Source organism: Macrotis lagotis, chromosome 2 (assembly GCF_037893015.1).
Source record: "Macrotis lagotis isolate mMagLag1 chromosome 2, bilby.v1.9.chrom.fasta, whole genome shotgun sequence".
Classification (NCBI taxonomy): domain Eukaryota; kingdom Metazoa; phylum Chordata; class Mammalia; order Peramelemorphia; family Peramelidae; genus Macrotis; species Macrotis lagotis.
The window spans coordinates 202,114,387-202,130,270 of NC_133659.1; the positions used below are offsets into that span (position 1 = coordinate 202,114,387).

General features: G+C 37.3%; 1 protein-coding gene across 1 annotated transcript in view; it reads right to left on the minus strand.

Annotated features, from left to right (window-relative positions):
- Positions 1–9,000: 9,000 nt before the first annotated feature.
- The window catches only part of ERN1 (endoplasmic reticulum to nucleus signaling 1), a 119,509-nt gene continuing 112,625 nt past the window's right edge, over positions 9,001–15,884 (minus strand). Inside the window, exons 20-22 of the mRNA XM_074224481.1 lie at positions 14,097–14,220; positions 12,164–12,231; positions 9,001–10,515 (exon numbers count right to left, since the gene is read on the minus strand). Coding sequence (XP_074080582.1) covers positions 10,303–10,515; positions 12,164–12,231; positions 14,097–14,220 — 405 coding nt within the window. The 3' untranslated portion in view covers positions 9,001–10,302. The remainder of the gene's footprint in view (positions 10,516–12,163; positions 12,232–14,096; positions 14,221–15,884) is intronic.

Here is a 15,884-nt window from a genome sequence, read left to right on the forward strand (position 1 = left end):
CTCTTACCTTTCATGACTGTTCTCAATTCTTATCCTAATTCCTATTCACATCCTCTTTCTTTTATCTCTGCAGAATTAAACACATTTTCCTGCAAAACTTAGGGCAGAGCCAAGATGGCAGCATGAGAACAGCCTTTCCTAGGAGCTCTCTCCAAAATATTTCAAAAATCTTAAAATTATGACTCTAACTAAATTTTTGAGAGATGGAACCCACAGATCGATCTAGTAAGGCAATTCTCCAGCCCAAGGCAACCTGGAAGATCATGAGAAGGCTCTATACCACTGGATTGAAGGGAGTGGCAGCCCGGCCAGGATCATTGCACCAGAGCAAAGGAACTCTAACCTTCTGGGAACAACCCACAGGGCGTCTGGGTCCCTGGGAGTACCAGCTCTTGACAACAGAAGCTGTTTCCTGACCTGCCAACCCAGGGAGCACCAAACACAACTTAGAAGATGGGGGGGCAGGGGGGAACTTCTGCCAGAGTAAGTGGGGGCCAGCATGGCCCTCAGCGCAGCCCAGATCCCCGGAAACAGAATTAGGCCCACAGAGCTGCCCAGCAGGGAGCTGCCCAGCAGCTGCTACCAAAGCACTCAGGTAATGGGGTGGGGAGAGACTATCAAGATCTCTCCTTTGTCGCTGGGACAGAACTCTGGTGTTTTGTCCACATTCAGACCCTGATCACAGTCTGGGGCCCCCAGTTGCCATAGAGCAGGGACCTTCCTCACAGCTCCAGGGCAGAGGGTGTGCTTGTGGTCATCCACAGACCAAAACATAGGCCAGGAGAGCAGTCAGAGCCTCTCACAAGATCTTGAAGGAACTGAGGTTCTTGTGAGGGTGTACCAATAATAATCAAAAGTTAAGGAAGCACCCCAAAACCAGGGCACAGACTAAGGAAATGAATAAACAGAAAAAAAAGAAACCTAACCATAGACAATTACTTTGGTCCCATGGATGATCAAATCACACATTCAGAACATGAAAAAGTCCAACCTTCTCTATCCATAGCCTCCAAGAAATATAAGAGTTGGGATCAGGCTATGACAGAACTCAGAAAAGCTTTTGAAAATCAAGTAAGGGAGGTAGAGGAAAAATTGGGAAGAGAAAAGATAGAGAAGCAGGAAAAACATGAAAACCAAAATGTGTTATATCTGACTACCCTCTCCCATGATCTACCCTCTCCTCTAGAAGGAGATCCTAAAAAAATGCTGAAGAAAATAACATGTTAAAGATGAGTTTAGGTCAAATGGGAAAAGTTAATGAGAAAAAGAATATCTTAAAAAGTGAAATTGGCCAGATGGAAAAGGAGATAAGAAAGCTCTCTGAAGAAAATAGCTCCTTCAAATGTAGAATGGAACTAAAGAACGCTGATGACTTTGTGAGGAATCAAGCAATACTAACATAATACCAAAAAAAAAAAAAATGAAAAGCTAGAAGAAAACGTGAAATATCTTATTGAAAAAACAACTGATCTGGAAAACAGATCTAAAGAGACAATTAAACAAATTATTGGGCTACCTGAAAGTCATAATCAGGAAGAGTCTTGACTGTATTTTAAAAAATTTCTACAGGAAAATTGCCCTGATATTCTAGAAGCAGAGGACAAAATAGAAATACACCAGAGAATACACCAATCTCCTGAAAGAGATTAAAAAAACCAATCCCCAGGAATATTATAACCATAACTCCCAAGTCAAAGAGAAAATATTACACTCAGCCAGAAGGAAACAATTCGAATATCATGGCACTATAGCCAAGATTATATAGGACTTAGCAGCATCTATATTAAAGGCTCATATGGCTTGGGATATAATATTCCGAAAGGCAAAAGAGCTTGGAATGCAACCAAGAATTAACTATTCAAGAAAACTGAACATCCTCTTCCAGGGGAAAAGATGGACTTTCAATGAAACAGGGGAATGTTCCTGTTAAAACAGCCAGAACTGAACAGAAAGTTTGATCTTCATGTATAGGACTCAGATGAAGCATAAACAGGGTGAACCAGAAGGGTAAATTATGAGGGCTTTAATGATGATGAACTATGTGTATTCCTGCATGGGAAGATTCTGATAATACTCATATGAACCTTCTCATTTATTAGATAGTTAGAAGGAGGTTTTATAGATGAGGCACAGGAGGGAGCTGAATTTGAAGGTATAATATATTTTTTAAATGGAGTTAATGGGTAAAAAGGAAATGTACTAGGAAAAAGGAAAAGGAAAGGTAGAATAGACTAAGATATTTATGTAAAAGAGTCAAGAAATAGTTTTGCAATGGTATACAAGGGGGAGGGAAGGTGAGGGGGAATGAGGGAACCTACATTTTCATCAGAAATGGCTCAGAAAGGAAACAACAAAAATACTTAATAGGGCATAGAAATCTAGAAGAAAAAGGAGAGAAAGGGGATGGGAGAAAGGGATGCAGGTGATAGAGGAGAGGGTAGATCGTGGGAGAGGTTAGTCAGATATAACACATTTTCTTTTTTACTTTTTGCAGGGTGGTGGGATTGGGTGTCATGTCCAGGACCAAGGGATTTGGTGGTTGCTGGGTCTCTGGGGTGGGATGTAGGCTTGGAGCCTCTTGGCCCCAGGACCAGTGCTCTGTCTGCTGCACCACTTGGCTGCCCCACAGCACACTTTTGAAGAGGGACAGAGTGGAAGGAGAGAGAAAACTGGCCCTGCAGTCAGGAGGACCTGATTCAAAGCCAGTCTCAGAGAGTTAATTGCCTAGCTGCATGACCTTGGGCAAGTCACTTAACCCCATTGCCATAAATAAATAAATAAATAAATTTATAAAGAAGATATAATAAATGGTAGTGGGGAAGAATGGATGGAAGGAATTATGCTCAGCAACAGCAACTGTGGAAAAATATGAAAGTAACTTTCTCTGATGGATTTATGATAAAAAATGTGGAGCTGATGGTATCTAAACACAGGCTGAAGCACATTTTTTTCTCTTTCATTTTTTTTGTTGTGAGATTTTTTATTTTTGTGGGGGGGAGGAGGGATTAGGTTTACTCTTCCAACAAGACTATTTCAGTAATATGTAAATAAATAAAAATGTAAATTTATAAAAAACCTAGGGTAAAGACCATATTTCCCACAAGCAGTCTATTAGTTTTACCCCTTTTTACTTGTACTTGTTGCTAAAGTCTCTCAGTTTTTCTCTTCCTGCTTTTAGGACATGATCCTTAAAAACCAAGAGATTAGTCTTTAATTGCTGAGTTTGCCTGGGTTTTTTTTTTCCTTTTTAGGAATTCATTTTTGGCTTGTTCAATTTATATTTCTGAAATTGGGTTATTTAACAGATTTTCCTGTTTCTTACAAACATAGCTCTAGAGCTGAAAGTGATCCCAAGAGACCATCTAGTTCAAACCCTTTATTTTACAGATGAGAAGACAGTGGCCTAGGGAGGTTAATGACAATGTCACCAAGTGTCAAAGATACCACTTGAAACCACATCCTTTGACTCCAAAGTCAGCACTCTTTCCACTGTACCAACCACTTCTCACTTGTTCAACTTTATATTTTTGTAAATGTTAATCAATTTGTTGACATCTAATTGAATAAAATATAACATTTCTAGTATTCAATTTTTTTTGTTTTTTGTAAGGCAACAGGGTAGAGTGATTTGCCCAAGTTCACACAACTGGTAAATATCAAATATCCTAGGACAGATTTGACTGCACCACCCAGCTGACCCTGGTTATAACACTTTTTTCCTATTCCTCTTCAGTTATCTCATTTCTCACCTAGTTACTTTCATTTTGAATTTCTTTCCCTTCTCCTCCATGTCCCTAGACCTCTCCTCTCCCTCCTCATCTACTTCAGTTTACAAATGTATTGTCTTCTCCTATTAAATTATAAGCTCTCTGGGGATAGGGGCTGTCATTCTTTTTTCCAGATTTGTATCCTCAATGCTTAATACGTAATTTTATAGGCTATTGACTATTTCCTCTCATCTATTGTGAATTTCTTTTTTTAACTTCATATTTTGATCATTTAATTTTCCTCTTTTCCCCTATATATGTCATCTCTATATATGTCATCAGATTTGTCTTTGGATTTGTCAAACATTATGCTACTTGATTTTTCCCTACATATTATATAACTAATCTGTTCTGCTGATCAGCATCTTTTTCTATTTAATTTTTTCCATTTACATGTAAAATTAGTTTTCAACATTCATTTTTTGTAAGATTTTGAATTCCAGTTTCCTCCCTCCCTCCTTCCATCCCCTCTCCCCATGACAGTGAGTAATCTGATATGAATTACAAATGTACAATCTAATATCTCTTTTTTAACCAATTCCAATGATTACTGCTTTGTAATGCAATTTGAGATCTAGCACTATTAAACTTCCCTTCCCTCCTACTTTTTTAATTTGCTATTTCCCTGGAGATACATGCTCTTCCATGTGAGTTTTGTTATTAATCTTTCTAGTTCTATAAAACAATATTTTTGGTAGTTTGGTATAGCGCTGAATAAGGTACTTTATCATTATTATTTTGTTGGCTCAACCTACCCACAAGCAGTAAATATTTCTCTAATTTTTTAGTCTATCTTTATTTCTTGGAAGTGTTTTATAATTATATTAATATGATTCTTAGGTCTATTTAGGGGGGTCTTATAAAAATGTCTGGGGGCACTGAGAGAATAATCGACTTATGATCCCATAGCCAGTATGTTTAAAAGGCTGGGCTTGAACCCAGGTCTTCTTGATTCCAAGTCCAGCTCTTTATCCACTCCAATATTTCCTCTCACACCAGAAGAAGAGAAAAATACGAAGAAATATTGACGTGAAGAGAAGGTAAGCTGAGGTAGCTGAGATCAGAGGACCTCTGTGTTAAGAAATTCAATAAACTCACATTAAACACTTTGCATTGTACAATTTACCAAGATAAAAAAAAAAGCAACCATATCCTCTGCCCTTAGAGACTCCATGAAATAGATGAGGCTATCTAAGAATAAAGAAGATTCCCGTCTTGAGAAAAATAGAAAAAATTAGGAAGAGTTGTGAGAATGCCTGGGGGAGCCCAACTTTTGCTATTGTGTTGGTTCAGTCTAGTTGGACTCTTCCCGACCCTAAGGGTCTGAGGTTAGAATTGACCGAAGGAAGATAAGACTTCCTGACTCTAGGCCTGGCTGTTCACTAAGCACCTGGCTGCCCTTTGGAAGACCCTACTAGAGAGAAGAATTAAAGAATTACTAAGTACCATTAAGCTCTCAGTGAAGGTGAAGTTTGACCTCTTCCATCTGGCTCCCTCCACCATATCCATTTTCCTTTCTTGCTCTAGCTTCTGCTGCTATTATGTAATTTCTATCCCTAACCAACCCTTAGCCTAGTGTAATGTTTCAGATCTCATACCTGACCAGAATCCAGCTAAATATGTTTTCCTCACTGAGCTGTCAGGGAAGAAATCTAGAAATGACTGGTAAGCACTTTAACATTTATAAATTTATAGATATCATTTCCTTTAAGCCTCACAACATCCTTATGGGGTAGGTGCCATCAAGTGATCTAGATGTATAGGTGACTACTATGTGCTAAGTGGTAGGAATCAAAGGACAAAGGGACAAAGTCTGTCCATCAGATAATAAATGTGTTTTATATAATTAAGAGTTCACTGTAGTGGCTTTCATTTAATATAACTGTCTGGGAGAACAAGGTTTTGTGACCTTGTACAATGCATATTAATGTATGGAGTTTTTATTGTATATTATATAGTGTTCTATATTATATAGTGTTGCCTCAGATTGCTATGGTTCTTATTATCAAAAACAAGTTTACTTGCATAATAAGCAACCAGAAAAAAATAAACCCTACAAAAAAACCCTTTAGTTGTGATTTGGTAGAATATATATGTGTGTGTATACATATATGTATGTGTATGTATGTATATACATATATGTATGTATGTATGTATATGCATATATGTATATATATATAAATTCTATTTTAAAAAGCACCATATACGTATATACTTATCTGTGTATATGGTGCTTTATTTAACAGAATACCTGTAAAGGAAATGAAGTATACTTGATATAAAAATAATTGTTTTATTTTATTGACATGACCAATGCTATTCTGTGTACTTCATTAAACTGATTGTGATGACTTTTTAAAAAACTTATTTATTTCAGGCAATAGGCTAAATGGCTTGCCCAAGGCAAGCTGGATTTAAACTCAGATCCTCCTGACTCCAGGGCAGGTGCTTTATCCACTGTGTTACCTAACTGCCTCTGTGATGACTTTTAATAATAATAATAATAATAAAAGTTCTTGCTCTCAGGGAACTTATCTTCTAAATAAATGGGGTAAAGAGGAGAAAACATGTACGGATATGAGTAGATTGATCTATTTATGATCTATTTATCATCTCTCTTTATCTCTCTATCCTCTCATATATCTCTATCTGGCAGGCAAAATCTAGCCATATAACCATTTATTGGAGTCCTAAAGTCTTAGTGAAGTTTTAAACATTAATACACAAGCACTTTAATTACCCTAAGACTTTTGAAACTCACTGGGACAAATATAGCATATATAGATCCTGAAAATGAACATATTAAACTCTGCTATAATGTTGCAAAAATGCAAGTTTATTCCATTGTGATTAATATAATAGGGCACATTTTAAGCATAAGATGAATTCCAAGTTTGCTTCTGCTCAATTTCTATATGAAAGTATGTGTATCTATGACAGTGATAAAATTTGGGGGCACTGTGCCATTTACCCTATTTGTCCCATAAGCCCTGTAGTTTTTTGTTGTGATTTTGTACATCTTGGTGCTTTTGGGGGAACACATTTGTCATGTTATATCACTGACTTACAAGGCAGTTTGGGGAGGGAGGGTACTAGAAGATTTAGGGATCGGCTTTATCTAGACCAGTGGTATCTAACTGAAATTCAAATGAGATCAATAAACTGTATATAAAGATAGACCAAATTGATTTAGAAAAACACCTATTTTGTTGTATTTTTCTTATTTTGTTAAATATTTTCCAATTGCATTTTTTGCTTTTGCAAGACAATGAGATTAAATGACTTGCTTAATGTCATAGTTAAGTATTAAGTTTCTGAGGCCAGATTTGAACTCTGCCAGTGCTCTATCAACAGCACCATCTAGCTGCCACCCCCAAATTACATTTTTTTAATTATTTCTGATGATTTCCTTTCTTTTCTTTTCTTCTTTTTTTTAGTTTTTACAAGGTAGTGGAGTTAAGTGACTTGCCCAAGGTCACACAGCTAGCTAATTATCATGTGACTGAGCCAGGATTTGAACTAAGGATCTCCTGACTCCAGGTCCGGTGCTCTATCCACTGTGCCACCTAACTGCCTCTCCCCCCCATTACATTTTACTTTTATTTGACCACACTTGGGATTGTTGTAGAATGTTTGAAATCTCTGATCTAGAAGATGTATTCGAACTGAATCTTGAAGGAAACCAGGGATTCTGAGAGGTAGAGATGAGAAAGGAGCGCCTTTCAGGGATGGGGGCCAGCCAATGGGCAGGCACAGAGATGGAAGCTAGGTAACACAGTGGATAGAGTTCTAGGCCTGGAATCAGGAAGACCTAAGTTCAAATCTGCCCTTGGACACTTACACTTACAGCTGCTAAGCTGTGTGACCCTAGTCATTTAACTGTTTACCTCAGTTTCTTCATCTGTACAATGGTTAGGAGGAGGAAAATGGAAATCACTTCAGTATTGTTGTCAAGAAGATCCCAAATGGAGTCATGAAGTATCAGAGAGGAAAGAAAAACACTAAACAACAGATTTAGAAACTGAGACTTAGAAATATTATGTGATTGATCCAATCTCATCAAGCAAGTAAATAGCAGAGAGGTGCAAATTCAGAGAATCCAAATGTGCACATGGCCTAGTTGTACCCAATCTGTGGTAGAACATTCTGAGATCAAATTGGTTCAATCAATAACAGCTGAACTCATTGTAACTTGACTCTAACATAGCAAAGTCAATTTGGTCCTCTTCAGGAATAAAAGCCAATAACTAGCAGAGCTGGGACTTCTGACTCCAAGTCCAGCAATCTTTTCATTATACTAATCTGCCTCTCTGGGAGAAAAAACCCCCATGACAGAGAAGAAAGTTCATAAGACACTGGTCTCCAAAGAGAAGAAACCAACCTCCAAATCTAAATCTATTTTTATTTGAAGTTTGCTTGAGTATAAGTCATCATCATTATCATCATCTCATCATCACCAATATACAGAATTATAAAAGAACTGTACCAGAGAGGTATAAAAATATGCAGTTTGCTTTAGGTAATAATCCTTGAATCACCAACCTTTAAAAATACACAAAAGATTTGCACAATATTGGCCTTTGACATTGATAATGGTTCTTATAAAAATATAAAGCTAAAATAGGAATTTACACTCCAGAGAAAAGACTGTAATAAACAATAAACATACAACATTCCATCAACTAACCATCCATTTAGTAAATAAGACAGAGTGGCACAGAATTTTATTTTTTAAAACAAAAAAATCACATAAGACTTGAAAATTTTACCCGATCAAGTAATCTGCCCTCCTAAAAAACAACGATGACTCATCCACTCCACTGTTAGACACAATAGCATTTCATCCTTTTCCAGTTTAAAAACAGTTAGCAGTGTAACAGCACAAATTTGCCTATGGCCCTCACACTTTAACCAGTTACAGTTTCAGGGTAAAAATTAAATAAATACACATAAAATAAATAGATAATTGCAAAAGAATACCACACAAGTTCTATGTCAGAACATGTTAATGCTTCTCAGGTAAGAAGAGATTTTTTTTTTCAGTCACAGCTTTGAGGACATTGAAAAGGAATACTGCAGAGAAATCCATTACAGAGCAGGCACCAAGCAAGAGCTGTCCCCAGGTTCCCTGCTACATACAGCATCAATTTTATTGCTTATGTCAGAAAAAAATAAACCAATGAAAATGTTTTGCCATTAATTCCATAGTCAGGTTTAAGAAGATCAAATAGGATTGCAGTTAACATGAGAATTTGCCCTATTCTAACTGAGGTCCCCAAGATGTACTTACTCCCTTCCTTCTTTCTGGTTTGACTCAGAATATTGGAGGATTTTTAGGGGTCATTTGGCTAAATTCCCTAATTTGACTGACTCAAGTATTCCTTTGGACTCTACTCTGGTTGGGGGAAATTATTTCTTCTAAATAGTTTCCTTATGCGTTGATGAAATATTTTTAAGTTTGAAACCAAGGTAGAAACCCTTATGTATTTAGAACCAGATATCATTTTTTTTTTTTTAGTTTTTGAAACCAGTAGAGATTTCTGATTCCATCACCTCCTTTTAGTGACTTACTTCCCTCAATATAAGTCGATCAGTCCCTGACTGGGGTCCCAAAACATATACTCACTGCCTCTCAGAAGACATTTAAAAAATTTCTAAAATAGGCACTTCATAATAAGTTGTATAGGACAAGCTCAATAGATAAATGATTTATTTGATGCCTTCTGTCTTCAAGGGCACTATAAAACCTCCATCTTGATAACACCTGAATACTGGAGTCTTCCTCAATCCTCAAAGAATCTCAAAGGTTGAAGGAACCTCACAGGTCATCTAATTGGATCAGTACATGACCAGGAATTCCCTATCTCCCTGTTCTACTTTAGGAAAGTTCAAATTATTGGGAAATTTTTTCCTTCAAGGATGAAGAAATATGCTTTACTCTACCTTCTACTCATTGGTCCTAGTTCTGCCCTTGTCCCTCTTCAGCCCCACAGTTTTGTAGGGGAGTCAGCCTAGTGGTACAAAACCAAACCTGGCTGGTAAAAGGAAGGAGATGCTGCTAACTCCTGTTAGATGGATAGACCTTTGGATTCTTTACTCCCTCAACCTCTTTTTTCCCTTCTTGGGACCTACCAAAGTCCTATATATCAACCACAAATAGTAGATGAACAAGAACCCCAAAGTCCAGAGAAGTTTCTCCAGCAGAAAAATGAAGGCATTTGCAGCCTCTTTCAAGGCCTCATGATGCTTGTCCATTTTAAACAGGGAGCCTTGATAGACAAAGGACCCCAGAAGCCTTGATCCTCTCAAATTCCCCTTGGCTATAAAAAGTCACTCCATCCTCTTCCAAGGGTTCATCATCCCTTTGCTCTGGTGGCAGAGCAGGGAAGGCAGTTCCAAGGCACTTAAAATCAGAAGCCCATCTTCTTTCTCATGGCTCTCTGGGCCATTTGGATTCCAAATGATGGATAACAAAGGCCAATCCCTTAGTCTTCACATTGGCCTCTCTATTGGCAATGGAGAGGACTTCCCTTTCTCAGAGGCCATCATTTGTCACTGGGGGGTCCAGTTCTGTGGCCTCTTGGAAATAATAAGGTTGGAAGAGCCTTTCGTGGCTACACAGTTCCATGGCTCGGTAAGTGTGCGAGAGGAGGTGGGGGAACCGTGATGTGAAATAACGGACAAAATCTTCAGGGATAGATCCCAGTGTTTCTTGCACAGCCTCAGGAAGCTCCCGATAGTGGTGCTTCTGTGGAAAGAACACAGAAAGAAGCATTTGGTTTTCATAATAGGGAATTCCACCAAGCCTGGCTAGGAATGCCTAGTAGAAGTTCAAGTTCCTGCCAGATCAGAATCTTTTCTCCACAAAACTGAAATTATTTTAGAGGTTGTTAAAAGTTTTAACCATTAAATTCTTTACCAGCTGCAAGTGAGACTAGCATTAAGTGCCTTTTATGTACAAAGCACTGGGGATTAAAAAAAACAACAACAACCAAAAAACAGGCCATATTCTAAAGAAGCTTTCATTTTACAGTAGAGAAATGACAGGTAAGGCAATTAAAAATATATCTCTACATATAATATATAGATATATGAAGTAGTACTTTATAAGTAAATGTGTGTGAGTATATATGTGTGTGTAAGAGAGAGAGAGAGAGACAGACAGACAGACAGACAGACAGAGACTGAGACAGAAACAGAGAGACAGGGGTCAGAGGTGGGGTGAAATCAGAAAAGAGTATACAGGAAGTGGAGCTTGAGCTGATACTTGAGACTTGAAAAGAACAAGGAACTCCACAAAGTGAAAAATGAGAAGTTAAGTAGTCCTCAGGCAAAGGGAAAAATTTGAGCAAAGGCTTGGAAGTGGAAGACAGGTTCTCACATATGAGGAAATATTAGCTAGGTCATTTGGCAGGAACACAAAGTGAATGAAGGGAAGTAATATGGAATCAATGACAAGTTTCATTTGCCCTAGAGGACATTTGGAAAGGCCCATTTTAACATAGAGAAAGAAAATGTTAATGAGGTGTTTTTTTTTAAGTCTACCCCTTTTCTTAGATTCCTAAGCAGAAGACAAAGAAATAATAAACAACCCATCTCCTGGCCTTGTTTGACTTTTCTACAGCATTCTAGGAGGCCAACTTATATTGGACAAGCCAACCTTAATAAAAAATTGTACTATTAAGGTCTAACAGCGTATCAGTCTATTTGAGAATGGGGCAGCTGTCTACAATAATCAAGACCCAACAGTGTTCTAACTGATCCCAAGGTTCACGAAGGGATGTGGGGATTACTGAGCCTCAGGAGAATTTATACATACATACACACATACATACATATCTATCTATACATATATAGATATACATATATATGAATTTAATGGTTAAAACTTAAAAGACCTAAGAAGCTTGTCTTCCACCTCTAAGCCTTCAACATTAGCATTGCTCTCTAACTGTACAATCTGAGAAAATGCTAAGAACCCTCAAGGGGAGATTTGCAATGAATGACCAGCTGGGCAACTTGACTCTCCTGTGCTTTCCTAGGGACCCAAGCACCCTAAAATCTTATTAAGTACCCTATCATAATGGGCATTTACCCAACCAACTTTGTGGGGGTACTTGACCTTGGATTCAAATTTACATCTATCAGGTGAATGAAAGGTGAAGAAAGCCATTTTAAAAGGTGGCAACTGATAGTGATTCCTAAGTACACAAGCATCGAAAAAGTCAGTCCTAAAATGCCTAAGTTGTAGGTTTCAATTCAAATAATCACTTTCCTTAGTCAAGGAAAGCAAGGATTTGGCAGGTCCAAAGGTACCAACAATGTGCAATCTGGGTGAAGGATTATCTAGCTACTTTCTTCAAGGTGGACATCCCCTGCCCTTGCAAACTCTTTACCTTATTTCTCATAGCACGGAGAAGATCTCTTACAGAACCCCCCTTATAGGTTCTGAATTTTCGAAGATCTGGAAAAGGAAAAACCATATAATGGTGAAAACAGACTTAATATATGAAATTGGAGGAATATTCAGTGAACATGTTTGGGCTGTACCAATATAATAAAAATTATAATTCTACCTAATGTATTTACCTGAATTCAGTCTAACTACCAAGGGAGAGTTTTATTTACAGTCAGACAAGATAGTAATAAATTGGTAAGAATCTCAAAGGAAATAGTTTTTTTTTTGCAGTAGGAATGAGGGAGATCAAATATAACCAGATATGAGACTATAATATATAGCAATAATCATTAAAATTATTTGCTACTGGTTAAAAAGAGAAAAGTTAATCAATGGAACAGACCAAGTAAGCAAGATCCAGAGGCAATCAAATCCAATAGCCTAGTGTTCAATAAACCTAAGGACATTGAAAACTGTAGTTCAGACTTCCTATCAATTTGACAGAAATTAGTTTAAACCAACTTCTTATAATATAATATATATATATATATATAATATATGTAAAACATAAGCTCTAAAATTGATTCATAGCCTAAATATCACCTCATGAAAAACTAGAGGAGAATGGGAAGTGACAGTTTGCACAACTACAATAAGGTATAAAATTCTTAATTAAATAAGGTAACAGAAGTGATTAGAGAAGATAAAATGGCAGTTTTGATTATGTAATATGAAAAGTTTTATAGGAACAAAATGAATGCAGCTATAATTAAAAGCAAAGCAGTTAATTGGGAAAAGTCTTTATAGCAAATATTTCTTAAGATCCAAGACACATGAGGAGCTGTTAGAACTTTATAAGAATTAAAAGAATTCCCCAATGGATCAAAGGATAGAACAGTCAGTTTTTGAAGGGAGAAATTAAACTTATCAAAACTTTATGAAGAATGTTTCATCAATAATAGGAGAAATTAGATAGCAATATAATCCTAAATGGTGTTTTTGCTCATTCCAGATAACTAGCTGTCTTTTTATAGTTCTCCAGGTATAACAACTGGATAAACCAAGTAATAAAGTTGAGTTGATACATTTGAAGAGGAGGAATCAGATCTTTTTCCTTTTTTCTACTTATCTTGGATTCATACAGGTATTCATCCAAAACTATTCAAGTGCTGCCACCTCCTGGACACCTTTCAGAGCTATATTAGGTCATCACATCTGAAGTTTTTTATTTTAATTAATGAGGAACAATAGATTAATTGATAAGTTCCACAGATAAGTAAAAAAATTTAGCAATATTTTTGTAGTGTCAAAGAACTAGAGTAACTGCTTATCCTTTGGACAATGGTTGAAAAAACTGTGGTTTCTAAATATAATAGCTGTTGTTTAATCATTTTCAGTTACATCCAACTTGGTGACCCAATATGACTAAGATTCTTCATTTTGCCATTTCTTTCTCCAATGTATTTTACAAATGAGGAAAAGGAAGGTTAAGTGATTGCCCAGGTCACACATCTATTAATTGTCTGAGGATAGATTTGAACTCAGATCTTCCTGACTCCAGGCCCAACCGTCTATCCACTGTGCCACCTAGCTGCCCCCAGTGCAATGGACCTAAGTTCAAACCTGGTCTCAGGGGCAACTAAGTGGCGTAGTGGATAAAGCACCAGCCCTGGAGTCAGGAGTACCTGGGTTCAAATCCGGTCTCGGACACTTAATAATTATCTAGCTGTGTGGCCTTGGGAAAGCCACTTAACCCCATTTGCCTTGCAAAAAAAAAAAAGAAAGAAAAGAAACCTAAAAAAAAAAAACCTGGTCTCAAATACTCTAGCTGCATGACCCTGAGCAAGTCACTTAACCACAAGGATTATAATAAAACCTACCTCCTAGGATTATTGTGAAAACCAAATGAGAAGATAATTGTAAGGCATTACCTGTTTGGAGTGGAACAGTTATGTTTTCCCTCCAGTCCATTTTGACCACGGTTCTCCCTCCTCTTTCTAGTTGCTTCACTATGGGACCATCCAGGGCCTCCTTCTCTATGCGGTCACTCACATCCTGTAAGAGAATCACAGAGACAATACAATGAAGGACAGATTTTCCACTATGTGGCGTCTGAAGATGGATGTATCAAGTCCCAGAGCACCAAGGACACCCTGAATTGGTTCTGTCTCACAACGGTCCAGTACAGTTCAGAAGAAGCAACTTGAGTCAGAGGGTGAAGATTCATCTCTCAGCTCTATCAATTACTACCTGTGTGACCTTGGGTAAGTCACATGAACTTTTGGGGCCTCCACTGCAAAATGAGTTAAACTTGATGATCTCAAAGGTTCTAGCTTTTAATCTATGATTTTAAGTGGAATCTATACATTGTGTACTTTCCATTTTCTGATTCTGGTTTTATTCCTGCCAAGAGGTGGCAACAATACTACACTTGGAAGTCAAAGGTATGGTTTAACATCTTGGCTTGATTGTTGGTGGAGCTGTGAACTCATATACCTTTCTGAAGAGCAATTTGGAATTACACCCAAAGGGCAACAAAAATGTGCACACCCTTTGATCCAGCAGTACCGCTACTGGGTCTAAACCCTGAAGAGATCATGAAAAAGGGTAAAAATATCATTTGTACAAAAATATTCATAGCAGCCCTGTTTGTGGTGGCAAAGAATTGGAAATTAAGTGAATGTCTTTCAACTGAGGAATGGCTTAACAAACTGAGTATGTGTATGTCATGAAACACTATTGTTCTATTAGAAACCAGGAGGGATGGGAATTCAGGGAAGCCTGGAAGGATGTGCTTGAACTGATGCTCAGCAAGATGAGCAGAACCAGAAGAACATTATACACCCTAACAGCAACATGGGGGTGATGATCAACCTTGATGGATTTGCTCATTCCATCAGTGCAACAACCAGGGACAATTTTGAGCTATCTGTGATGGAGAATAGCATCTGTATCCAAAGAAAGAATTGTGGAATTTGAACAAAGACAAAAGACTATTACCTTCAATTTAGGGGAAAAAAACCTGTTATCTTATTATGTAATTTTTCTATCTCTCATACTTTACTTTTCTTCCTTAAGGATATGATTTCTCTCTTATCACATTCAACTTAGATCAATGTATACCATGGAAACAATGTAAAGACTAACAGACTGCCTTCTGTGGGGGGTGGGGGTGGGGGAAGGGAAGCAAGAATAGGGGAAAATTGTAAAACTCAAAATAAATAAAATCTTTCTTTAAAAAAAATCTTGAGGGGCAGCTAGGAGGTGCAGTGGATAGAGCACCAGCCTTGGAGTCAAGAGTACCTGGGTTCAAATCCAACCTCAGACACTTAATAATTACCTAGCCATGTGGCCTTGGGCAAGCCACTTAACCCCATTGCCTTGCAAAATCTAAAAAAAAAATTTGGCTTGGCTATTTAATAGTTTGATTAATTGCTTCATCTCTCTAGGTCTGTTTCCTTATAGGTAAAAGAAGGTTTGCAACGGGAAGACATAGGAAGAGGAATTCCAATCCAAATAATTACAGAATGTATTAAATATTTGAGTCTATTTACCAAGACACAAAGCAACTATATGATTTCATCAAAACTATTTGGTACTAGTTAAAAAAACAAGAGAGGTTAATCAAATGAAGTAAATGAACATTATAGAATAGTATCTGATATCATCAGAGGCTTCCAATTCTGGGTAAGATTTCATTATTCAACAAAAACTGCTGG